The 27302-nt window shown below is 39.1% G+C and overlaps 1 protein-coding gene across 1 annotated transcript in view; it reads right to left on the bottom strand.

The window, feature by feature from the left end:
* Positions 1–1830: 1830 nt before the first annotated feature.
* Rxfp2 (relaxin family peptide receptor 2) overlaps positions 1831–27302 on the bottom strand; it is a 63325-nt gene continuing 37853 nt past the window's right edge. Inside the window, 11 exon segments of the mRNA XM_063232818.1 lie at positions 1831–3030; positions 8149–8367; positions 11268–11678; positions 12282–12511; positions 14999–15070; positions 17392–17463; positions 17556–17627; positions 22248–22319; positions 24508–24579; positions 26025–26113; positions 26115–26136. Coding sequence (XP_063088888.1) covers positions 2771–3030; positions 8149–8367; positions 11268–11678; positions 12282–12511; positions 14999–15070; positions 17392–17463; positions 17556–17627; positions 22248–22319; positions 24508–24579; positions 26025–26113; positions 26115–26136 — 1591 coding nt within the window. The 3' untranslated portion in view covers positions 1831–2770.

Here is a 27302-nt window from a genome sequence, read left to right as displayed (position 1 = left end):
AGCTGGCTCGAGCTGCATAAAATTCAGATACGTGTGATCTCATTTAAAATTCCTGACCATCAAAAAGCTAGTTCAGCAGATACAGTGGCTGTAAACCATTTTGATGGAGGAGAGAATTGAGACTTAGGAATAAACAAGAGAATGCAAGCAGGCATAGCTATATCTGACATAGGGAATCCGTACACTAACTTTTTGTACTCTCATCTGAGGTTCCATCTTCATTTTTAGGGATCTGCTTTCTTTTTCCCTTTAAGACAAGATGTCAGCCATACAGATGCACAGGGGATGTGGAGCAGGTGATCTGCCTTCACCTTCTCTACTCAGAGATGGTGTAGTCTGTGGCCCCAATTCTTGAGTGATATTTTATTTAATTGATGTTTATATGGTTGTAGGAAATGATTCATGAATTCAGGTGGTAGTTTTGTAACTACATGGTATACTCTGCTTAGAAAACAGGTTTGATCTAATATAAGCAATCTCACTTAATTCAGATAAAACACTATCATTTGCTAAAGTCATACATCTTTCAAATGATTTTCTACCTGACTAGCGGTGCAGAATAAGATTAGAAATCATTGAGGTGTCAGATGTCAACTTTCTGCTATCTGTGGGCAAATTGTTGATTAATACACAGCTTCAATTTTTCCATCCAGTTCTCAGTTTTCTTAAAACCTCTGATCTTTTGCTTCTGCTCATGTCCGCCTATCCACAACTGACCATTCTCAGACGCTTGGTTCATGGGCTATGGACAATTCCTTGGAAGAATGGGAGACACACATTCATGTTAAAATTAAAATACCTTAGACTGAGAGTCTATCCCTTATTTATGTTCCCACTACTGGGAAATATATTAGGAAGTAAATCATATGATGATCATTCACTTAGCTTTTCATTGCCTGAGATAAACAATTTAAAGGAAGAAAGACATATTTTAGCCCATGGGTTCAGAGGTTTCAGTCCATGATTCTGGACTCAGTAGCTTTGTACCCATTGTAGTTCAGTATGTCATGATGGAAACACATGTCAGAGGCAACCTGTTCACCTCAAGGTTGAGAGGAAGCAAAAAGAGAAGAGGGGATGGGGTCCCAATACCCTTTTGAGGACCAACCCCAATGACCTAACTTCCTCTAACTAACCTATTAAAGAATCCACCACTTCCCAAAAGTGCCTCCAGCTGGGGACCAAACCTTTAACACAAAGCCTTGGGGGCATTTAATTTAAATTCAAACTACAATAATGATCAAGGACTGACAAAGGCAATCAATAAAATGTCAGTGAATCTAGAGAACCAGCTATGAAGAAATTCATTATATTGAAAAGATTGAGGGAAGGTTGAAACCATGAAAGAAGGGCAGCTTAGTTAGAAGACAGGAAAGTTACTTCTAGAATCCTAATGGAAAGATTCACTTATGTGAGAAATACCTTACTTGATCGAAATGAAGCAAGTCATATTATGGTCAATATTAAGTAATAAGTATGTAAATCACCAGGATGGCTATGGCACACAAACTCTGAGTTGATTTATCTCCTGGATGTTTCTGGAGAAAAAGGTACCACATTGAACATCTAAGAGGAATTCTCAGTCACATGATTCTATTTTATCTTAGTACAGAAACTCAGAATGAAGCAAATGATAAAGAAGTTAAATTACTGTCGCATGTGTTAGCAAATGAGTAAGAGGAAGACAAATATAAGGTGTATTGTTTTAAATAAAATGCTACCCTTCCTAGCTTTATTCTTTATCAGGAGAAATGGTAAACCCTATCTGTGGTCATTGATAAATAACATACAACAAATGCAAAATATAATTTTATTTACCTGATTCTTTTTTAACATATAAACTTTCAATACAAAAAACATTCAAGCCTTTACAAACATTTTTCCTTTTTGAGAAACAAATCCAAACATTCTGGTTCTTTAATTTAAAAAAGGAATTTATTCACTAAGCAATTGCTCCCAATTCAACCAGTATTCTTGGATCTTCTTTAATACTTATTTGTATTATTTGTAAATAATACTTAATACTTATTTGTATGTTCTATGAAGGGAGAACTTAACAGCAACAGAGATACTGCTCTAAAAATCATACTTAAAATATTACCATATAATTTTGGCAATTGGAAGGCTCGATTTTCCTTTGTACGCTGGGCAGTTATAGGAAAAGTAAACTTCTGAATTTAAATAAAAACTAAAAAAGGAAAATGGTAGTAGGCTTAACAGCATGCTTCTCTGCATGTTAGATATGGTGAGTTTGCTTGAAGTTCTGTTTTCAAAGTTGCCATCCCAGCAGCTTTCACAGGTAGGACGTGGGGTGGGTGAACATCTCAGAAATTCTTTGCTGTCTCTGAAAAGATCTTAATGATTTTACTTGATATTAAAAAAGCAAGGAAAGAGATGTTGGATTTATGTTACTACGGTCACACTAGAATAAGATACCATGAATGGTTTTATTTTATGGAAAGTGCAACTAGATGGAGAAGACTGTGCAGTGTCTACATGTGAGCATTCATGGTGGATCTGCATGGCATCCTACTCTGCACAAACTCACACGTGTGTATCAGGAGTGTCAGAGCAGAGCCCCTTGGTGTAGTTCTTAGCACAGTAGGTAGGTGGTGGAGCTACCCCTGAAATGCAGGGCCAGCGGTTGTTCTGCTGTGTCCTCTGTGTAGAAAGGTGACCACTGACCAAGATGAAAGCATTGCAGACGCCATCTTCCAAAAGCTGTACCTGTTACAGGTAATCCTTTGAAGGTCAAGAGATTTAACCTTTACTAGGGCACAGGTTTCATTATACTGTCCCCAAATGTTATTTTGTTCAAAACTCCAAGCTTAAGTGAAGAGGAGTCATCTGTCCACACAATGGATGCAGATAAACTTCTTTTCTTAATTTCGAAAATTGATTTCCTTCGATGTTTAGATAGCATCTGTTTCAACTTGTCCTTGAAAAAGCTGGTGGTGAGAGTGTAGAGGATTGGGTTCAAGGCACTGTTTACCGGAAGGAAAAAAATCACTATCCAGGAGGTGATTGTGCCTGCAGAGGGAGGAAACAAAGTGTGAAACAGAACAGAAGATGATTAAGGCTTTTTTTGTGTGTGTGCTAGGAATTGAACTCAGGGCCTTGTGTAGCTCTGCCACTGAGCTACATCCTCAGGTTGAAGGTGAAGGTGTAAATAGACATAAAATACAAATAACACTTCACAGCAATGCAACCATGAAAGTGCTCCTTCACACATTTAAATTTGCTCTCACTTTATTGTAAAGCTCTTTGATAAAAGAACATAGAAGTTAATGACTCAAGGTTTTATTTTTTTGAGTTTCAGTAACTAAATCATAGATTGTTATTAAAACAAGAACAAATGATCTGAAAACACTTTGTAAGCTGTAAATTGTTATGTGATATATTTTTCTTGTTCTTATTGTCTTCATTTATATAAAAATTAAAAAAATAAAGGAAATATTCCTTAAACTACAGAATAGGTTCAGGAAGCTTCTAGTCCAAAAGGCTCCTTGCCCTGGTATTCCTGTGGTAATCCTATTAACCCGTTATTCTCATCTAAACATTTGGAGAGGAATGGGTTCTTCAAGCCTGATGAATTTTTTGTGTACAGCCACACGCATGCTAATAGGATATTTAGATAAGGAGACCACAAAGGGTCCTGTTGAGGAGACATTTAGAATGATAGTGTCCTTGCTGAGAGTATCATCCAATGGATTACAATGAAATGTATTTTGTCCCTTTCAGGGCAGCCTGCTCTTTGGATGAGACATTCTTAGATGTGACCCTGGTCAAATCCCTTACTCTTTCTAAGCATTTCCTTCCTTCTCTATAAAAGGGAGCTGGTGGGGTTGATTCAGCTACTCATTTCTGTGGATATTTTTTGAAACACCAACACCTGACATTCTCAAACCCAACCAGAGAAGCTGCCTTTTTCTGTATCCCCACAAATTCAAAGAAGCTGGGTGTGCTGGTACAAATCTGTAATCCCAGCTACTTGGGAGTAGAAGGCAGGAGGATAACAAATTCAGGACCAGCCTGGACCACTTAGGAGTCTCTGTCTCAAATAAAAAATAAAAAGCACTGGACATGTGAGTCGGGCTAGAGCAGTTTATGTAACATGCAAGGGGCCCTGGGTTCAATCCGCAGTACTTCAAGGAAAGGGACGAGAGAGACAGAGACAGAGAAAGTGACTTTCAAATAACTCCTAGCCGGGTGAAGAGCTGGAAAGCAAGGCCGATCTTTTTGTCTCTGACTCCATGATTTTGTTCCCCTTTAGTTTTATTTTTCTCTTGATGCTACCTTTGCTCCCTATAACCCTTCATTCTTCTGTCTTCCTTGGCAGCTTATCTGACCTCCCTCTCTCTGTCTCTTTCTTTCTATCTCTCTTCCCTCCCCCATATTTGCTGTCCTCTTTTCCCTATTCCTTCTTCTCTTTCTTGACCTATTTTTTTAAAACTGGAAAGAAAATGAAAGGAACACACACACACACACACACACACACACACGTACTTATCCTATCTTTGACTTATTAAATTTTTATATTTTTAGCCTTAATAAAAAAGATAATTTGAACAGTTAGCTGATGAAGATAAAGTAGTTTGTTTCTGTCTGTTGTGCTCCCAAAGAAACACTGACCAGTAATCTTACCCCAACCCAGGTGAAAAACAGTTCCTCATAGCACCTGCTTTCAATTAGACAAAGACAAATAGGTCACTGAAGGTTTTATAAGCAATTTGCACTCTGAACGAAGCTTCTTGTTCAGTCTTAGGGAGACACCCTAATTTAAATTCAGCAGCTGTTTGTGAGGCTGCAGGGTTAAAGCTGGTTCATCGTTTGGGTTAATCCAGGTATTATCAGTGACATATCCTGACCATCAGACCCCAGGGAGCTTGAACGTAGGGACGGGTTGCTGGCTCTAGGTCAGTGACTATTGCATTTCCTATAACACTATGCAACGTTGGACAAGCGGGAAGACAATTGTCAAATGTCATAAAGTCTGCTCTCATGGGCCTACAATCATGTTCCTGGCAAACCCTGGAGGAGAGAACATAACTGGAGAACGACTGGTGTGTGGCACAGTCGTGGTTTTACAAGATGACACTTTTCTGTTCTGGTGACATTCATGGAGCTCATAGTTAAGACTATCATGATCTGAAGTGTCTTAGGCTCTCCGAGGATGCTGATTATTCCTGTTATCAGATGCCCTTCACCCCTAGACATCTCCTGATCATAAATCAGAGAGAGCATGGACTGAGTTGCTTCCTCCTTTATCAAAGTCCCAGTACCTCTGAATGTGATTCTATCTCTAAAACTTTTAGAGTAAATTAAAATGAGGTTAGTGGGTGAGTCCTATTCTCATAAAGAGGAAGTTAGGATATATGAGGAGGTACTCCAGATGTGCACACAGAGGAAAGGCCACAGTAAGACACAGTGAAAGGTGGATAAGACAAGGAGAGAGGCTTCAGGAATAACCGACCTTGCCAACACTTAGATCATGGACTTCTAGAAAATGCATTCCAGAAAATACATGTGTTTCCAGAAAACACATGTCTGAGATACCTTATTTGGATAGTAAGCTAATAGAGGAATAACCTTGCAGGTTAATAGAGAGAGTTAAAGGCTCAAAGAATTAATAGACACAGAATAAAAGAAGTTGAAGTAATTTGAGAGGCCACTGGGATAGTTAGGTGCTTTGTCAACTTGAGTAAGAAATGCCCAACTAATTGGATCAGCATAGTTCTGGGTGTGGCTAAGTGGATTCATGGAACACATAAGACCCACTCTGGGTATGAGAGGCACCAGTCAAGGCTGGGAGCCTGAATGAAATAAAAATGGCAGTGAAGAAGGAAGTGGCACTTCTGTTTCTTTGGAGGAGTTCTAGTCTTCATCTTCTCCCTGGATGTCATCCGCTGGGGTCCAGCGCAGACTCTATAGCCTTCTATTGCCGAACCTTTAGCCTCACACAGGACACTACAGTGTGCTCCAGGACTTTGTGTTTTCCATGGATCCTTTGAATCTCCGGGATGTAGACAACCCTTTTGCACTTTTCTACCCCTGACTGTGAAAGGGGCCTCTGTAAGCCTACCTTGTAAACCCTTACACATTTATATATTAGATATTAAATCTGTTTCTCTAGTGAGAACTTACTGATACAATCTTCTAGAAAGAGTGTCAATGAGATGAGGTGATCATTTTTAAATTCCCTTAGCACGTTAGTGACTTGGTCAGGCAGGAACCCAGAACTTTACCGGCTCCATGAAGGGTCTTTCTCTCACCTGCCCTACATCTGGGCTAGGTGAGTGCCTGCAGCGGGAAGATACACCCGCAGGTGAGCAGACAGGAGTGGACGGGGTAAGCTCCATCTGTTCTACCATTACTGGAGGAGCTCAGCTTCTGTAATTGTCTGGACAAGTCTCTTAGGTCATGGACTTCTTTGGAGCTTACACGCTGGGTGACGGCCTCCTGTGTTCTTATCTCCTATGTTCTCCACAGGGAAGCTCACAGCATGGCAGCTACTTTTTCGTTTTTTAAACAACACTATGTGAAAGGCACTGTAGAAAATGCAGAGGTGAATAAGAGAAGGCCTCCACCCTTCCAAAGCTTATGATCTTAAGGGGGCAATGGGTACTTTTAAAAGTAATGCTAACGTAAGGCAGCTTGGACAAGGTTAATGGGCTGTGATGGACAGCTAAGCAACTGGATGAAAAGCAGATAGGGAGAGATCTGCAATGGTGTGGCAGAGGAGGGAGAAATTGGGCTCAGCCTTATGGGATAAGAAGGGTTTAGTAGGCTGGAGTCTTATTCAGTGTAAATATAATCAGGAGAGGGAAGCATTTTTAGTGAAAGCTGATATCATAACAGGAAAGCACAGAAGAAAAAGTCCAAACATTCAAATGAACCTTGAATACACGAAGGTGAGTTCAGAAGAAAGGGATGTTTTAACACTAATCCTAACATTTGGACTTCCTTCTCTGAGCAATGGACACCAATGGACATTTAAGTCCTGTTGAGTTTGAAATGCAGGACATTAAAATTGAGGTAGTAGTCATAGTTGGAGACTGTTCAAGAGAACATCTGGGATCATTGATATTTGATGAACTCTACCATTCTTGTCCTGTCTGACTGCCTCTTCTCTAAGGAACTCACAGAAAACTGAGGGCTTCTCCTCTTACTATCCAGAACAATAAAGGCTCTCCCGATTTTCACTTCCACAAATCACATGCTTGAAAGACATCTCTGCTTGCTTGTGAACATTAAGATGCTGAGGCTGCCACATACTATTTTGTAGGAAGGCAACTGAGAAGACCTCTTCAACTTCTTGTATGAGCCAAATGAAAGCCAATAGAGATGCTTGTCGTTTGTGCATTTGTCACTTTCATCTGGGCTTGCAATGAGGCAGTCGCCCTGCTTGACAGTGGGATTATGGGATGAATGAGATGCAATTCCTTTCCTGGATTAACTCCTAAAATAAATCTGCTATTGGCTGAAATAATACATTGAAGATGATCCTGAAGTCTGTGTCACGATCTTGGAAAATTCGAAAATTGTTTTGATCTCTAGATCTTAGAAAATACTTCTAGGAAAATCTTTACTCATGAAGGATGATTCTCTCTGATTTAAGTTGGGTTGTGTCCTGGGAACCTAGCATTTTGGATGAGGCTCTTCTGTGGAGCATCCAGCATTCCACAGAACTCAGGGTGATATTTCATAGCTTGGACCATGCAGTAGACCAGTGGTTCCTTTCAGGTGTGTGTGAATCAGAATCATAAGGGAGCTTTGGCAAAATACCTATGTCTATGTTAGCTCCTGGGGATAAAACCCCAGAGGTGTGGGAAGAACCTGGGCATGTATACTTTGATTTTTTTCATATCCCTGCGTAAGAACCACTGTCTGTCTCAGGTAGAAGCAAAGTGATCAGATTTACTTTTTCTATAGTTCCCATTTTTAAATTACCCCTCCCTGGATTGGACTACTATCCAGTTTAGAATGCCAATTCTAAAATATTTCAGGAAAATAAGAACTCTTTGTATTGAAGCCATAGGTATTTATGGAGAATTTACATATGCAGAGCACTGTTCTAGATTCTGATCGGATTGCAGGAAGAGCCCATGAGAAGGCATAAGATACTTAGGCACCATAAAAGTGACTGACCTGGTATTTCCACTCGCAGGAGGGAAAGGATTTTAACCACAAATACAGGAATCCAGCAGATGGCATCAGAGAACACTATAAAAAAGAAACGGTTGGCAATAGCCACCTCTTTTCCAATGTGATTCCTCACTTCTGCTGTCTGTGCGGCGGTTTTTTGAATTGAACAGAACATAATAATATAGCAAAACACGATGATGACAAAAGCCAGCAAGTTTACACCTGTTGGAAAAAAAGCACATCTCTAAACATTTTGGGAGTATGTATCAATCAAATATTGGGGTGCTTAGATATTAAATATGGTGTCTTTTAATCTTGAGGCTTTCAAGAAGCATTCTTTTATATATGCCCAGTGATATTTAACTAAAATTTATGTGTTTAAGGAAATACAATGAAGGAATCAACTGAGTATTCCAATTCAAAAAGAGATTTCAGAGACATAAAGCCCTTGTCAAGAATTACAGGCTTTTAAAATTCAGATCTAGATAAGGCACAAAGTAAACTCTAGCTTATTTAAAGTGTGAAAAAAACTGTTATAATGCTTGTACCTCTTTGTAACTTCAAACTTTAAGTGATTACTATAATCACAGCATGTCTCAAACAATACATATAATTCCATTTCTTTAATATACATATGAATAAAATAATCTCAGGATTTATTGTGATTATTACTGCCTTAGAAATATTATGTTTAATACTTTTTGTTCTTATATAAAAATAATACATGGAACAAAAATACATTTTTTAAAGAATTTTTTCTTTAGTGATTTAACGGCTGTGGATCAGGGCGATTTGGCCTCATTTTAGAAAAGAAATAAAAAAACTTATAGATTCAACTATACAAATCATTCTCCTGGGGCCAAAAATATTCATGAGACTTTAATTTAACAACACTATCCCCTGTAAAGTTGACTTTGTAGTCATTTTATCTGCTTTATTCTGTCTGTACTAAAAATCCTGAGTGCTTATCTAATTCCTTATAGAGAATCATAAAATTTGTGTATATTTTCAAAATTGTTTAAAATGTATTAATCTGAACCTAGATGTGAGACTGGTAAAGTCTTGGGAATATACTTTAAAGTTTATTTTTATCAAAAGGATTTCAGGTTTCATGAAATAAATACCAGTATAAACTATACAATAGAATTTTACAAAACTGATTTGTCTTAGGCTTCTTGTCAGAGTTTAAACAAAAAAAGAAATAACTCTGGTTTAAAAATATTCCTCTGGCCCACATTCTAGAAATAGACTTAGTTAAAGGATTAAAAGCACATATTCTAAATCTATATAAGAGAGAAAGGTGTTAACAACAGGTGAAACTGTTATCTGTATGACTTTTCTCTAAATCCAAACTATTCTAAATTAAACAATTAAAAATTCTATATTCTATATTGTTCAAACAGAAAAAGTGCACTTTTTTAGAGCTCTGGGACTTCTATACAAACAGTGTCTACTAGGATTGGAATGATGACAGGAGCATTTGTGTACGTGTGTGTGTGGTACCGTCTGTCTGTCCACATGGAATACACATGAAGTGCCTAACCCTTTGTGGTAGGCCCTCATGCCGTAACTAAGATGCATTCAACCGTGTCCGACTACTTTAGTGCTTCCTCTGGCCTTGCTCCTGGCTTTGTCTTCTGAACACACCGTGTCTTTCTCTAGGACACAGACCATGTCCTGCTCCCCCAATGCCTCTTCATCCTTTGAGCCTCAGTTTGCGTACGTTTCTACTGGGAAGCCTTTCCTAGTCCTCAGGCTGGGCCTCCTGGAACATCCTGTACTCTCTGGCGTGGATCAGTCTATGATGTAAGAGTTTAGTAGACATCTGCACCTTCCTCTCTGGTCTTTAAGGTCTGTGGTGGTTGGATCTGTTTCATCTCCTGTGCCCAATCCAACGCACAGGTGTGGAAGGTGCTAAATCAATAAATGTAATTTGTATGTGAGGGGGAGCGTGTGTGTGTGTGTGTGTGTGTGTGTGTATGAGATGCCCCAAGCTAGAAGCCATGAAGAAATTACGCATGCATCCTCTGTGTGACAGTCTTATGAATAAGTAAATACCAAGGAGAGCATTGTGCAAGGGGATTTTCCAAATGGTGCAAATGAAGTGTTCAGCTTTTCAGAGAATGAAGAGGAGTAGACGAAGAAGACCTAGTGACAATGGTTGAGACAGGTCGTGACGAGTTTTAGGCAAGTCATTTAAACTTGGCCTTGAAAGTAATACAGAAACTACTGAAGGTCTCTGGGGAGGGTGGTGAACAGATAAACAGATAAACCCCAAGGCTAAAGATCAGTATGGGCTACATCAGTACTAAGAGTGCAGGCAGGAAGATCTCAAGTGACAGCCACTGAAGAGAGTAGAGACCTGAAGGAATGTAGACAAATGTGTATTTTAATTAAAATTGTCCAATGCAAAAGAAAAGATCATAGACTGAGATCTAGGACTAGACTCTGATGACCACGTGGATAAAAGGACAGAAAGGGGAATGAACATGATGATATACCACAGTTAAAGGATAGATGAATAACTTCAAGCAGAATTAATACGTATTAGAGAATAGAAAAAATTTCAACTTTATGGGACTAAATTTGTCGTACATTTGTGAATGAAAGTATGCAGTTTTCCAAAAACAATAAGGTGAATTAAGAAAACTGAGAAGCAAATATTCTTATTAAGAGTTGGCTGATTTCAGAGTTTCCTTTATCAAAGGCAACAAATATTCCTGGCATTTTCATTCAGATAATCTGCTACTGAGTTTACAGATTTTTATTATTTATTTGATTCATAACTAAGTTGTAAAAAAAGGAGAGTTCAAATAAGTTGGGCTTTCAGGACTAGCCTAGTCTCTCAGCACAGCTACTATATGGGAAGGTGCGACAAAGGAATGTAGGAAAAAAATTTTAAAACAAGACCATCCAGTCCTTCTGTTCCAAATAAGGGCCTACAATAAAAATTTAATAAAACCCTCATAAGTACATAGCAATAACTTTTTCCTACAAATGACATCTAATTGACAATATTCATTTATTTCCTAAAATAGACAAATCTACCTTTTATGGTATTTATGGTTTATGGTATTTCTTTCAAAATGATGGTTATACAGGGAATGAAAAATACAATTTACCTAGGAAAATTCCAAGAGAATATACTTGACTTCCAGTAGCTTCTGTATGGTCATAGTAAAGTGGGAAACATACTCCATTTTTCCCATAAAAGTTTCCAAAGTAATTGTCATTCCAAAAGGGAATCACAGCTATCAAAAATCCCACCATCCAGATGCAGCTGAGGATGACCAAGGTCTGCCGCTTTCCAGGTCGGATGTTACTAAAGGGGAAGACGACGACCAGGAACTTTTCCAGAGTTAAGAAGGTCAGCAACAAGACCGAGACTTCAGTAGACAGCATGGCCAGAAAGCCCAGGAGGTGGCACTGTGGGCTTTCCATCCACAGCAGGGCGTACTTCTGATACTGCCCGCGGTATTTTATATCGAAGAAGCCAACGAAGAACAGGTAAATACCCATCAGGCAGTCGGCACCTGTGAGGAATCGATGCAGTGTCTGTTGGTAGTGCCCAGCACCTCTTGTGTTAATTTTCTGATTAGGTTTCCTGCATCTTATATCAAATAAACTAATGTGATTGCCTACTCAATACCAAGAATCCAGAGGACTTCAAAATCTGTGCTAGAGTACCACAGTATATCTTTGCTTTAATAAAGAGGAGGAGGGAGACCTTATTTGGAGAAGAGCTAGTTTTAAAACAGTAAACATGAATTACTTGTATAATTAATAAAAGGAATCTGAGCTTAGGGTGGCCTGGGTGCCACTGAATAACCCACAACATTTGCTCTATGATCTGTCACCTGACTTATCATTTTGTTCCTTATTTCCAAGCCAAGATCCCCAGGGCCAGTTCACTATGAGATTATATGATCTAAAATATAGCTACCAAGAATAGCATGTTAATATTTTAAAAATAAATTTTCCCACCATACATAATTCTTATTAAATGACATTTGATGATATATGTACATATATCCACATACATCATATATATATATACATATATATACACATATATACATCCAGTGCACAGTTCAGAGAGAAGATATCCTTTCCCTTTATATAGGAAACATACTTACAACAAAGGATTTTGATGGACATAGCGTGAGTTGTATTTTCAGCTTTAATGAAAGATCTCATGCCAATGACAAAAAGATTTCCAAAGCAGGTAATGAAAGCTATAACCCAGACAAATATTCTGAGGATATTGTTAGCCAAGAGGTCCTCAAATGAAGAAATGCCGTCAGACAAGGGCATACATAGTCGCACATGGGGAGCATAGGAGCAGTATCGAAAGTTTTTGAAATAACTAAAGTCAAAGGGAAAACAAGAGTCACTTTACAGTAGTGATACAGAAACCTCAGCTGCAGCCGTTTCGGAGCTGCAGCTCTGCTAGGTCAGCAACCTGGCTAGACTCGCTTGTTTAGTTTTGTTCGGCAGTGACTATATAACTAGAGAGCTCTTTATTAAATCGTATTACTCCAGGCAGGGTCCTCTGAATGAGTAGGAACCTGGGGGCCACAGAAGGGCAGAGGTGGCTGGCTGAGCAGAGTCGGGGGAGTGATGGGAATGTGAAATCTCAGGGGCTCTACCTTTCCCCGTCACACTGCATCATTCCCTTGCTGCATGGTACGCAGTGTGCACTGTCATTGGTGAACTGATCTCTAGCCAGCATCCAGGGCTCGCATCAGGGATGGAAGGAATCTACTGCAGCTGACTACAGACATTCCTGATTCCTCCTGAGTCCTGCCCACTGAGGTCTACTTAAAGTAGTATTTCCCCCTGATACTGGCAGGTCCGAGACTAGGGAAATTCAGCCTCCCTGGAGCTAGGAGAAGTAGCTTTCAATGCAGATTGCTTGCCAGGGTTGGGAAAGACTCGTCTATAGGCAGTATATTTACAGTGTTTATGAACCAGACATGGGGAGTCGTGATGGACTGGAATTGCTGAGGTCCTTTGGATTATGACCACCCCCCTCAAACCAAGATTTTCTTCCATAAACTCAATCTGTTTTTATTCTTTACTGCCTCTTTCATTTCACTTATCTACTCTTTTCTCTAAGTCAGATCCACTTGTTGTCATCTCCTAAGTTTAACAAAGCTTTTCCTTTGCTACGCTCTCAGGGCTCCTGTGACTGGACCCCTGGCTGCCCTCAGCTTCTAGGCTTCCTTCCACCCAGACACAATTGCTTTGCTTTTATCCTCCAACCCTGGCTCTCTTCTTAGAGTCTTATATTTGCTTTTCCCTGTGGTCGGAGGTTCTTTCTCTGGATATTGGCAAACTTGCTTCCTCCCTCTGCTCAGGTCTGCTCAAGGGTCACATCACTCTGACTTTCCTTCTGACCCTGCATTTTACTTCCCTTATCTTCATGGCATTTAATAACTTTATTTACTATTTATCCCATTTCCAAAGCTAAAGGAAAGATCTGCAAGACAAACATCTTTTCTCTTGTTGATCTTAGTGTTTCTAGCAACTAGAATAGTAACTGGCACCTGTTGGGACTCAACAACTATTTCCTTGATCAGCAGAGGGACAATGGGTAATTGACGAGGCCACGTCCAATAGACACAGGAGGCAATTCCTGCTCTCAAGCAGCGTGCATCCCGCTTCCTGATATATGCATGCTATTAAAAAACACTTGACATTTCCCTTTGTTTGCTTTCCTTTCCCTGGAGCAGATACTGGACCTGATCTCTTGGGTTTTTTTTTTTTTTTTTTAGGGTTCCATTACGTTCACTGTCTTCAGATAGAGACATCTAGGGTCTCCCCCAGTGGCCAGTTGGCAGATGAAAGGTATAGGGCTGATGAAGGAGGTATTTCAATAAGTAAAGGACAAAGACAATAGAGAAGAAGGCCACTTATTAAGAAGCTAGCTAGGTGAGAATGTTTTCTGTTGCCTTTTGGGTCCTTCCTGCCTGTGACTTGAGGTTTGATATTTAAAACAGCAATGTCTCCACCAACTTCTAAAATGGTTTCTATTCTATTCTTCACTTCCCGCCTGCAACAGGAAGTGTTGGCTTCATTAAGTATTTATCTAAGCGTGCCACAGAAAGAGAAACAAACGGAACCTTCTGGATGTGCCTCAGACACTTGCCTTTTAACCATCACACCACCTGCACAGATATAAACAAAGTGTTTTCCCCAAAACCACCTTCATACCAACACTGTCAGCCCCTGCCGCACCCGACTTTTCATCTTACGAGTCCTCCCTAGTTTTGTGGACAACAATGGTTAATTTTTGAAATCAAGAACACAGATCACACAGTTGATAAAAGATGTCATAAACATATATTAACACAACTTACACAGTGCACTTTAACTTAATATATTAAAGTGACTTAACAAAAACTACTATAAAGATTAATTACCTCCATTTTGTAGTGCACTTAGTAACAGTAACAACACCTGGAATTTATATAGCACCTTTCTTCCTAAGGGCTCAAATCTTAGAGCAGCCGACTGCTCATTCATGTGAGGTGAATTAATGTTTCCAGGTCGCCTGATACCAGTTAGCCAGTGACTTCATCTTGTGTAATATGTGGCATTCTGGTACCCTGATCTCTGATTGGACCTCAATTGGATAAACAGCATGTTTCCAGAGAGAAGGGTCATTCATGTCGGCACATCATAATATTGAACTCTATTTGGACCAAAGGTGACAAAATTAAAAGGTTCTCAATAAAAAAAAAACTTTTGTTGCATAAAAACACAATTCAGTGATACATCAGACAGTTGACATGAGAACATTTGATACATTTAACATGCTTTCTTTTTCCATTCTTTCATACATACATACATGTGAGACAGGTTCTTCAGAGGTTGAAACATTTCTGTATTTATATTTGGAATCTCTATCCTTCTCAGGTCTCTAGAAAATAAACACAATGTGTTTGATGTTTTAAAGGTAACACTGTGTGATAATTGCCTTCTTCTTTGTCACATCTTAAAAAGGATGCTTCCAATCTTATGTTACTAATCCAAATTAAGGTGAAAAAGTTAGTTAGAGAATTACTACTTCTACTTAAAGCTCCTACGTGTTGGAAATGGTTTTGTCATTTCATATACAGAATTACAACCTAAAAGAAAACTTTTATGTATTTCTTTGATTCAAAAGTCCAAGAAACTGAGGGTATAGCTCAGAGGTAGAGTGCTTGCTTAGCATGTGTGAGAACTGGGTTTAATCCCCAGCATCACAAAAATACATAAATAAAAATATAGCCTCGGTATCTCTCATTTGAATATGAAAATTTCCCACAGTTTGATCAAAGAAAAAAAAAAAACCTATGGGAATGAAAGGGTTTCACTCAGGAGCTGATACATTCATCCCAAAAACATCACCAAAGTTTAAGTCAGGATTTAAATATTTGTTTCCTTTGACCTCTGTGTCTTTAGGGTGGAAAATCAGGAAGATACTAGAGGAGTTCAGTTTGGGACAATCTGTTTCTAAGGGGAAGTGTAATTTTTGTAATCCCTCCAGGTCTCGGAAGTCATCCTCCAAAGGCCTCAGTGATCACCCCTACATCATCTCTCACATCATCTGGAAGCTTTTACAAATACGCATATTGTGAAGACTTCTTTAGGGTGCTGTGCACTGGAAGCTACCATATTCTCGGAAAATGGACAGAAAGAGGGCAATCTAAAACAATGGAAACTATTTGCTCTTCAAGTTTAACTTAAAATATTTCTGCTTTTCACTTAGTTGCCTTTTGGCTGATCCAAATAAGAACTTATCAATGTGGTTGTGCATTTTCCTTACCTGCTGTGTCCTTCACAGAGGAGTCCTCTTGCTGTTGGCAACCAGAAGTAAATTTGAGGAAACTCGTATATTACCCATCATCACATAATCCCTCTAGGAAAGAACTCTGAGTCCTTTTTTCAAAACCGTTTTTTTTTTTTTTTAAAGATCCCCATTCCCTCTCTATTTTGCTGTCTGGTTTTCTCCTTTACCTGTCACAGTTTTAGTTGTACACAGATTGTATAATTAGATGATCAATATCTTCTAATGTCCTAAATATCAGAAGCCACTCTGTCCTAAGTAACGAAGTATAATGCATAGTTTGATGTTGAATAAGTGTTGAGGAAATAAAGATAAATGTGAATCTTAGAAAAAATAAAAAAGGAAATAAAAGAGGGAAAGGAATAAGGGAAGAAAGGCACAGAGTAACATCATCATTACTCTGACTTTCAGAAATGTAATATGTAGGAAGTGAAGTAAGAATCAAGTTCTCTGCATCCTGAGGGCGGTTGATGTATTTAAAAAGGATGACTTATTTATAGATTTTTGGACTTTTCAGCCTCTTGAGAACAGAAACCAAGTCTTTATCAGTTGATGCTCAGTAGTATCTGCTGAAAAAGAACTTAATCGTTCATTAATTTCTAATAGAAACCTACTTAAGAACACAAAGTGATGTTATAGGTTGGTATTTGAAATTAAATGAAGAAATGCTTAGGCCAAAATCAAGTGCTACAACACGATCTCTGTACAAAACATACAAACTGTAGCCAACAAATGGTTACTCAAAGGAAAGCAGTCATGAAGTCCAAAGAATAACTGGCAAAGTTCTTGACAACATCGAAACCCAAAATGATTCAAATTTTAAGGTACTATACAACACTAATGGTCTGAATGCTCATATTTGTGGGATCTTAAAACAACGCTGAAAAGTGAAAATCATACACTGTAGACTGATACCAGTAGGATATCATAGGAGAAGGGAAAGTGGGGGAAAAATCCAAGTCTTAGATAATTTGTTTAACTAAACTGAAACAAAATTATCCCAATTTAATTCACTGTGAAAAGTGCATGGTGAGATTTCTCCGTAGGCAGGAACTCTCTTCGGAGGGCAGCCTTCCCTGTGACTTACCCTCCTCCCACTAGGGTTCACCTCTTTGAAGTTTATCACCTACTCTCTTGAAACCAGTCTCCCAAAACATGAACTTTTGAGGGTCAAACCACCAACATATGGGAAATATATGCCATTTCCAACACAGAAATGGCCTTTACACCATTTAATACTAAAAAACAAGGCTTTATTTTCATCAAGCACATAATTGATTATAACATGATACTCACAATGATCTGAGGATGCAAACCCCTGTGTGGGAAATACTCATTTGACAACAAATGTGTGTCTAAGTAAAATACATCCACTGGAGTTCTAATTGACGAACTTATAATACTTTACTTACAGAGACTGAAGTTGTTTAAGACTTCCAAACTGGTTCTTGTGAAGATACAAAAGAGGATTGGATGACAGGTTCCTTTTAAAGGAAGGGAAAACAAGCACAGATGTGATCATTTTGGAAGCCTAAAAGGTCGTCACTGAAATCTGATGACTATGAGAAGAACTTACAGTTTTTGTAGAAGCTTTAGGTCTTTAAAAAGATGGGGTGGTAGCTCCGTCATCATATTGCTGGACAGATCCCTGTTGATGACAGCAAAAACCCAAAGCAATTACTCTGGAAATAAGGGACATAATTATTACTCCACACAGTTACTGTATCACATGATAAAACAGAAACTGTGGATCCAATATAACCAACCTGATAACTCGTTATACAACAAGGCCACCTGTATCAGTCAAATAACTGGCAAAGTTCTTGACAACATCGAAACCCAAAATGAAATTAATGCCAGTTTTCCATTGCTTACAAATACATGGTACTTTGCTCATCTGGTTCCTGCCTGGAATTTCCTTTTACCCATTCTATAACACACCCTGGCTTCAAATCTGCTTTGATTACTTTTATCTGTCCTAGGCACTTTTTGCAATTTCTATCATTCAGCTTCTGTGATTCCTATTTGCTTCATATATGTGATCTCTTGTTTGTCCAACTATTATTTTTGTGGTCAAGTCTTCTACTTTGCATTTCACGTAAGGTAGTGATATTGCTCGCTGCATATCTGCCTTGAATGGATAAGACTAGATTTTTTTTCTTTTTTGCAACTGGGAATTGAACTCATGAGGTGGGTGCTTATGCTGCTGAACTACGCCTCTGGTCCCAAGACTAGATATTTTTAATACATTCTTAAATAGGACTATTTTGTGTATACAAAATTGAGAGTGTAGAGTTAAATATAATAGGATGTCCAGAAAGAATCATAGGGAAGTGACTCTGTAGAATGCAGAAAAGAGATTTATTTGGATCAGAAGAAATCAATAATTTTTATGAATCCCAAAGAATTTTCTGAGCCAGAAAAAGATATGAGAACATGTACAATTGTCTAATTAAGGATGAACAAAAAGCTTAACTATGCTTAATACAATGGAGGTGGTGATGGAAATATGAGAGTTACAAATCACTAAGGATTACAGCTTTCCCCAAGGAAACTTTCATTCCAAGTAATGAGTGGTGCTGTGGTTTGGCTGTGGTTTGTCCCTTCATGTGTTGGGAGACTGGTTTCAGGAGATTAGGTGATAGAACTTTAAAGGGGTGAGGCCTAGTGGGAGGTGGTTAAATTATAGGGAATGCTGACCTCAGAAGAGATGCTGGTGGGACTCCAGTTACTTCTCAGAAAATGAGTTGTTATATAAAAATAAATCTGGCCCCTAAACCCTTGGCTTCTTGAGCTTGGACTTTCAGCACTCAAAACCATGAACTAAATACACCTCATTTCTTCATAAAGTATCCAGCCTTAGGTATTTTGTTATAATAATAGAAAATGGACTAATATAGCCAGGTTATAAAACAAAGAAAGTCTGAAAAAAGTTCTATTTTAAAAATACAGACAAAAGACATAGGGAGAGGTCATCAATCATGTCCTGAGAAATCAGGAAGCTTGATGATTTTAGGTGGTGGCATAAAAGAACAACAGATTTTCAGGTGAGAGTTAAGTGTGATCAGAGAAACAGACTGAGTGGAATTGAACAACATCTTCAGAGTCAACAAATGGTCCAATAAGGGCAGAGGAGAAAAAAATATAGGGGAAATGTAGGAGAAGAGTGCCCAGAAAAGTCCATGAAGGTAGATGGGAGGGCCATGGATCCACTCCAAAGTAGTATCCCTAGGGTACAGTCGGGCATCAGAATTACTGAGGATGCTCACCAAAGGACCATATTTCAGTGCGCAAGTCAGAACAAAACATCAAAACCCCAGGGAGGAAGCCTGGTAACGTTCATTTAAACCGGTGCTTCCCTGAACACTAACATTGGAGAACCACGTTGAGGACTTTGCTAAACACCAGAAAATAAAGGGTAAGAACAGTAAGCAGGACAGTGTCACATGCTCTGAATTGGGTACAACTGTATCAGAAACGTAAAAGAAAGGTTAAAAACCAAGAGTCAGAGGAGGGAGATCAGTCGGGAAGCTTCTGTATGGACCAGGAGAAAGCTGAGGCAGGCTTGACAGGGACACCAGCAGAGCTTAAGACAGAGAGAACGTAAGTGTTAAGAGTGGGGCGCAGGCCAAGGGAGCAGTCTTTAAGACTGGACTCTGGGAGGGAGCTGACACTGCTACACTGGAGGGTTCAGGGGAAGAACTTGCCGTGGTTTAAGGCGTACTGTGAGGTTAGCATTAAGCAGATGGCTTTGGAGGGGCTGTCCTCACGTCCAGCCTCAAGCCCTGCTGGTTGGGAATTTGGATCAGGTGCCCAGATGGGAAGAGACACCTGGATCACAGCCCAGAATAAGGCCATAGGTGTGAATGGCCAGAGAGCACAAAAAAGGCCAAGATGCTGATGACCGGGAAACTCCTTAAAAGTGCTACACAGAGAAATGAAGTTGATTCTCTTGGGGAAAAGGATGTTGGGGTCTCTGGTGCTTTTACTTATTGGTGAATCCAATGTCATAATGGTACAGTAAGATCACCTGACACTCATCAGCTCAAGATGTATAAATGCTTTGCTCCGGTTAGGTTTATCAACTACTGAATTTCTTGTAGCTTCCTGAGGGTAAGTGGATTGGAATGGGTTATGGATGACTCTAAAAACAGCAGCTGGTATCTCTTTAGCAGGATCCCAGCCTCCACCTTTTGGGAGGGTTCCACCTCATGTCGGATGAGAAGAGAATTGGGAGCATTTTCAAATGCTTCATTTCTAGTTCATTAAGTCATACATCAAACAGGCCCCTCCTAGCCTTGGCTGCTGCCATATTTCATCCTGAAAGCCCAGCCACGTTCCTTCTCCAGAGCCAGACTGGGAAACTTTCAGGATGTTTCTTCTGAATGAGCTACCTTTCATTTTTTGTCATAGAATGATAATGATTTTAGTTCTAATGCAGAACTAAAAATATTGTGTATACCGAGCACTTTATATATATGGGTGGGTTTAGCTCATAACAGTATTTAGATTGAATTATCACAATTATTCATGATTTATGTTTAAAGATGATTTAGCTATCTTCCTGAGTCCTTTCTGGATTACAAAACAAAGTATAAAGAATGGGAGGGAAACGTTGACATTAATTTTCATTTTAAGGCTCCGGCAGGAGGATGAGTTCTCTATCTTACTTGCCACCATTTGTGATGTAACCTAATTAATTTCAACTTCCAGCGACACACAATTATGGGAGGGAAAAGTGAGTTAATTGCAAAACAAATGTGTTTAAAAAGGTTTAGGCCTACAAAACATATAACTGTACAGAAAATGTTACCTCAGTGCTCTGAGAGTTTTTCTCTAATTCTCATTTGAGGCACATGTATTCACTTTCTGGGCTACAGAAGTCATAACTCCTCAATAAGTAACCAGAACTTTCTTTCCTTTGTTCCATTTTATTTAGTTAATGTCAATTCAGTCAGTCTGTTATTCATTAAGCAAGCATTGTTTCTTGACTTAACTATACTCCAGGCATAAGAGATAAAGGATCTCTAATATTAAAGGTCTGTATTTAAGAAGCCGTAGAACATTTCTTCACTCCCATACATACCCATCTATGAAATCAAAGAAAATAGGTAGAGGAACTAGGGTAGAATAACTCTGTTTTAAGCCCACTGTCTGTTTTAATTTGCTTTTGACTTTAGGTTGATTTTTCTCAGCTGATTTTTCATATCCAATAGTCTACAGGATTTTGATTGCTACTAGTGGAAGAACACTTTCACTAGTCATTTAAATTTATAATCTCCGAAGAAGCAATCACATTCTTCCTAGAGGAGGATACTACTTACAGTTCTCCTAAATTTTTTAATGAAGAAAATGTCTTCTCTGGAACAAAATCAATTTGATTTCTAGGCAGAAACCTGTAAGACATGGCGAGAGTCAGCACCGTGCGTTTGTGTCTGCTGTCCTAATCAGTTCTCCCTTGGGAGAGGCCACTGATGAGATGTCGCTAAGTCGGCCTCCTCAGAGGTCTTGACGGGAGGCTCTGCTGCTGCAGAAGCTGAGGCAGAGTCTCCCTGAGGCCAGTCCCGGATGTTTCTGGGAAATGCTGTTAGGAGCAATCTGGGGCTCCCAGTGTGGGCTATAAGTCTGTACTTGCTCGGACTCTGGTTATAAAGGAAGTGTTTCTTTCCAATTTTTCTGTTCCATTCTTTTTCCAACAACCCATTCAGTTAGCAAGCCCTACTAAGTGCTTACTATGTGAGGAGAACTCTAATTAAAACAAATGCAAAATGCTTGTGCTTTTGGACTCACTAGTGCAAACGTGCCAATGAACCAATCTAGCTTGCCAATGTATAATCCGTAACCAGAATCACTGATCTGAATCTCTGGCCAACCAGTAAAGGTTAGCTCCTTTTCTCTGTCTTTAGGGTGGCAGGTCATTGGCCTGCCACCGGACCATGCTGGAGCTAAGCACTTTCACGTACACGACCACATTTCACAGGTCACCATGAGGTGAAAAGACGGGAGCTCTCAGGCAGCCAGTTCCCCTGAGGGTGTGAACACAAGGGACAAGGAAGAGTCAGGTGGAGACCCAAATCATGGGGTCTCAGTGGGAGGCTCAGCCTCCCCCTCAGAACCAATAAATCAATGCGTACGCTTGCCAAGTATTGCAGATTGGGGCAGAGGCTGTAAACAAAACGCTACTTTAAAATTTTTTGTCCGAGTTTCCTTTGAACTTTAGAGTGTATAAGGGTTTCTCCTCGTTTACTGAAGTGTTCTGGGTACTTACAGCACTGAAAGTGACTTGCATGACAGAAAGGTGGAATTTGTAAGATGCTTTATTCGGTTGGCTTCCAGATCCCTGAAAGTTATAGAGGGAAAATGCTTTTAAAATTTATGCACACATCACCTGCTTGGAAATACCTTTTGCTTTTATAATAGCTCTGAACTTTTATTTTTACTTCATTGCAATTTTTACTATGCCTTCCTTCTAGTGATTGTAGGGTTAGTGTAATTATGTTCCTGTTCCCTTTCTAATTAATGTTAGAATTTAGTAAAGTGGACGCAAAACCTAATTGGACGCCTTTCTGTGCCAGACCCCATGCTATTTACTTCCTGCCCAGTATCGTGGAACTGCTGGGATGTTCCAGCACTAGGTGCTCTTCTGTGCGCCTGACATTGCCATCTATGCAGCAGGTATTGTTAGTTCCCACTTAAATAGAGGAATCCAAGGCTCTTGGACATCATGCTCCTGGTCACACAACTACTAGGTGTTAGAAATCTCTGAAATCAGATTTTTCTGAATCTAAAAGTGGAGAGCATTTGACTGTGTCTGCAACATCCTGAATTGTGATTGCCTCACACTCCTCCCAACATTAAGTGTCTATTCGGGTCTCTTTTCCTGAAGGAAAAGCTCAGGTACAAGTTACTGTGTGCACTGAACATCAGAGTCCAGCTATAGACTGCAATTATGCAATGCCAAAATATTGGCTCTTTGCACTTCACCTCTGTGTCTGATATTTTCTTGCTCCTTTCTGTTTACCAGTATGTGTGTAAACTTGTTTAGTTTCTATATTTTCATTTCATTTCTTCCTAATGAGTTTTATTCTGATAGTTTGCAGTTCATCATTGTCATGGCTTTAAAAGGCTTTTGAAAATATAGTCAAGGTGTGATAAAAATGCAGTGAATTTTTGAATAAAGAATTTGGTACAGTGAAAGACACACTACATTCACTCCCTCAAAATCCTCCCCTCACTTTGAGGACACTGATCTCACTGTTCTTTCCAGTTACTAAGGCAGTTCATGGAACTCCACGTTATGTCTTTAGTTGCATGCTTGTGGCAGCTTTGATGTTCTGAATAGATTCAGACACCTACCTTTTATGACTGTTTTGATCTGCCCATGGATTCCTAGTGTACAGTGGCAGCTCACGTACTCAGATGTGCCCTGGATTGTTGTGATTGTTTTGACCTTAGGAAAGAGCCAGAAGTTGCACAGTACCAGACTTGGAGGGTAAAGTAGATAAGGACACATAATAATGTTTTATGAGCCCGCTTTTCTGTTGGATAGTACTCAGCTACAACATTCACCACTGTTTGACTATAACGTATAGATACAAAAGAAGACTTCTAGAAGTGCTTCAGAGAGGGGTAAGAATGAAACATGTATTCAAAATGAGGGGGAACATTTTGAAAGGGATGAATAGCAATGTATTTTTTTACTGTAGTACATTGTAAAAATGTAAATATTCACTGTATATTTTTTATCACACCTTACATGTGGCAGAAGAGGATGGGTAGTGATGGTAAAGCCATGACACAACCTGAATGTTTTAAACAAGTAATTGTTAAAAATTAACAAGGAGTGGAATTGGTTTAGTATATCCATCTGTCAAAAGTTTACTAAGCTCTTACTATGTCATTGTCCAAATACTGGGGTTATTGAAATCATACTATTGGCTTCTGTAACCAAACAATGTATAGATGACATAAGTAGGGGACAAATAAATACCCAAACTTTTGACAGGTGTCCTGAGAAAGGTGGTGGAAGGTACAGAAAATGGTGTCATGGTGGAGTTTTGTAGGGGATAGAGTGGAAATACAGAAGTAGCCACCGAGACTGGTTAGTGCCAGGGCCAGTTCCTTGGAGGTAAAGTTTTAGTTGATTTTGGAAGGAAGTGTTGGAGTTAGTCCAGTGAATAAGGGAGCAAGACTTTTCAAGTTCAAAGATCAGTACGTGCTGACGGGGTGGACTGTAGGAGAGTACTTTGGTACATCTGGAAGAAGAGCCACGAAGGGGAGGGACAGGAAAAGAGATTACCCGGATGATGGATGGAAAATGAGAGGCTTTGGGTGCTCAGGGTGAAGGTGGAACGTTACCCTCTCCCCTTGGGGCTCCTCTGAGGACTTTTAAGCTGGAAAGTAACCTGGCTAGGTTTTGGTTTTGAAAAGAAATCAGTGATTGACTTTCAAGGTAATTGTCAATGAACTTCATGGTTAGATTCCTTAATCTGTGCAAAAACCAAATTAGATCCTAAATGAGTACTCACATCCAGCTGAGTTGAGGCATGTGGGCACAAATCTGCTGGGGGAGGACCTCTAAGTAGTTATTAACCATAGACCTTTGTAAGAGAAAATATTAATTAGAAGCAAAATAATATGTTACTCTGGAAATAATATTTTTACTGTATTACAAGTGAGAAGCTTGCAATATTACAGCTTAGAAAATTAGTATGGTAAATGAAGTATATATAGATACATAATTATATTTTCAAAATGGCATTTAAATATGTGTAAGGCAAGAGCTAGGGAGCAGATGTCAAAGAAACTATAAATGCATAACATGATATACATTCTAGGAATAAACCCTAGACAGTTTAACTTTAGGAGATAAAACAAAAAGTATATATCAAGTAATAATTTTGAAGTTCACGATAATTTTTCTTGTCCATTTTAAGTTTGCAATTATTTCCAGTGCCATACACCCAAAGTTCTTTTTATGGGAAACATTAATCATTTATAACATTAAAGGGCTATATTGGAAACCGCATTAAATCTAAGAAGTGACAGACGGGGGAATTTGGGGAAAGAAAACAACCCATGAGCATGCTAAGCTGCACGGTTAATTTATGATATTGTGGTCCCTTTTGACAAATGAAAAAATAATGATGCTGTATAATCAGCTGTAAAGGAACATAATAATCTCCTGCTGATAAATCATTCTAGTATATTAATAAACCGTGAAAATGTAATTATGAGAACAGCTCTGTTTGTAGGACAAAGATTTTGGAATTTTCAATGACTGCTGATGGCCAAAAGCAGTCTCCACTGTTAAAAATGCAGCTGGAAAAAAAAGTAATAAGAACTGTGGGAGTAATAAAACCCAAAATGTGTAAATATTATTGTAAAAAAGAGAGGAAAAGAAAGTGCTCTAAAGGATACAACTGCAAGTATGTTTAGGTGTGTTAAGATAGATGACCATATTACTAAGTTTTTGTTGGATCATTGAACACAACTGTTTGCAGTCTCACTGTTTGAATGTTCTCTTTGTATGCTTTAATTTTGTAACTTGAACAACTATTTCTAAGATGACAATATGTAATCTATTAACTAGTGATTTCTCACTGTTTATTTTTTTTGAAATTCTGTATTCAGTACCCTTTTACTGTTTTGTTTTGCTTTTTTTTTTTTTTTTAAATAAAATTTTAAAAAATGGAGCTGGAGCTAAGCTCCTGGGAGATTTAAATGTAGTTAAGATATAAAAATGAATAGAATATAAAAATGAGTTTTGGCTAACCGCTGCAAATAAAAACATGTCTTAGGACTTCAGTAATTTAAAGGGGTTAAAAAATCAACTTCTAGGCTTAAAACATACATTATTATCTGGACAGCTGCTCCCTTTGAGCCACGGCCAGGAAATAGCAATAGAAACTGTTGCTAGAAATACAGGGAAGGACTAATAAAGATTTTAGTGGGTTTGATATATTTTTGAAGCTTTTCCTGCATGCTAGGGTTAGATGTCACTGCAACTCGTAGACAGATGTATTGAAGGGAGATGAATACTTACAGGAAAAACAAAGAATTTAATCCAGTAAACAATTGCTGTGAAATCCTGGTTATTGGATTGTCATCTAGAATTCTGACAAAACACATCAGAAACATTTCCAGTGTTAGAGATGCTTTTGAAATAGCACCAGGAAAAAAATGAAAGGCCCAAGCCTGTCCCGTCTCCTCTAACACCTGACCAGGGTCTTTCCTTATGTGGCCAGGCTTCCCCTCCCTGAAAGTTTTTGCTTCCCCTGGGGGTGAGATCATTGCTTTCCTCCAAATTTCTGCAACTTGTATCAGGTGGTTCTTGACTGATTGGTGGTGGTGGTGATGGTAAAGGGGGTGAAGCAGGAGAGGGTAAGAGGAGGAAGAGGAGAAGGACGAGAAGGAGGAGGAGGGAGGAGAATTCAGATAGTTTTCTTCCTCTCTCCTTGATCACCTCCTGCTAGACTTAAAGACTTAGGTGTATCTTTCATCTTGGGATGCCCAGGTCTAGCTAAGCTGTGCTTGGGGGCTGAATATAGGATCCATAAATGCTTTGACCTACTGGTTGTCAGACTGAAGAAGGACTGCAAATTAAACTCTTAGGAAACAGTAAATGGATCCTCAGCCTCAAGATGTTTAAATGATACATTTAGTGAGCTTTGTACAAATGAATGAATGGATGTGAAATCACTCATAAGGAGCTTTGGAGGTGAAAGAATAAACATTTGTATATTCAGATCAGCATTTTAAACCATTAAGATACCGTTGTAGATGAAATTAGACTCTAGCAAAATAGGCTTCCTTCTCCCAGGTTGCCTTGAAGCCAGGTCCCATTCCCAGTTATTCTCAGACATCTGTGAGGTGGGATTGGGAGGAGGGAGCCAGACCGAGTACCTCCTGCCTGCCAGGAGCTCTGAGTGTGCCACTGTATGCTGGGGGATTTAATTCTCATACCATCCCTCTTTTAAGGAAGTACAGCTACAGTTTACAGATAAGAAAAAAGAGGAATGTGATTATAAAAGTTGTCCTGGAGATTACACATGGGGCCAGGCACACACAGGATCTGTCTAAAGCCAAAGCCCTACTTTTTCCCACTGGCCCAGGCTAACCTGCAGGCAATGAGCAAATCAAATAGCTTTCTATTGCCCTTTGTTTATTTCAGGAAAGCACAGTTGACAATTTGAGACTCTTGGAGATGGAGCTGTGGCTCACCCAACCTGGAAAGTGGTGAGGTGCCACGAGTTATCATATTTTCTGACTTTTCTCTGGCTGCTCTGGGAATCAGAACACATCTTTAATTTAATTATTTTTT

Source organism: Cavia porcellus, unplaced genomic scaffold (genome assembly GCF_034190915.1).
Source record: "Cavia porcellus strain 051 isolate PalLab524CR breed Dunkin Hartley unplaced genomic scaffold, mCavPor4.1 scaffold_21, whole genome shotgun sequence".
Classification (NCBI taxonomy): Eukaryota; Metazoa; Chordata; class Mammalia; order Rodentia; family Caviidae; genus Cavia; species Cavia porcellus.
The sequence above is the reverse complement of the archived record's forward strand: the minus strand, read 5'-3'. Positions and strand labels throughout refer to the sequence as shown.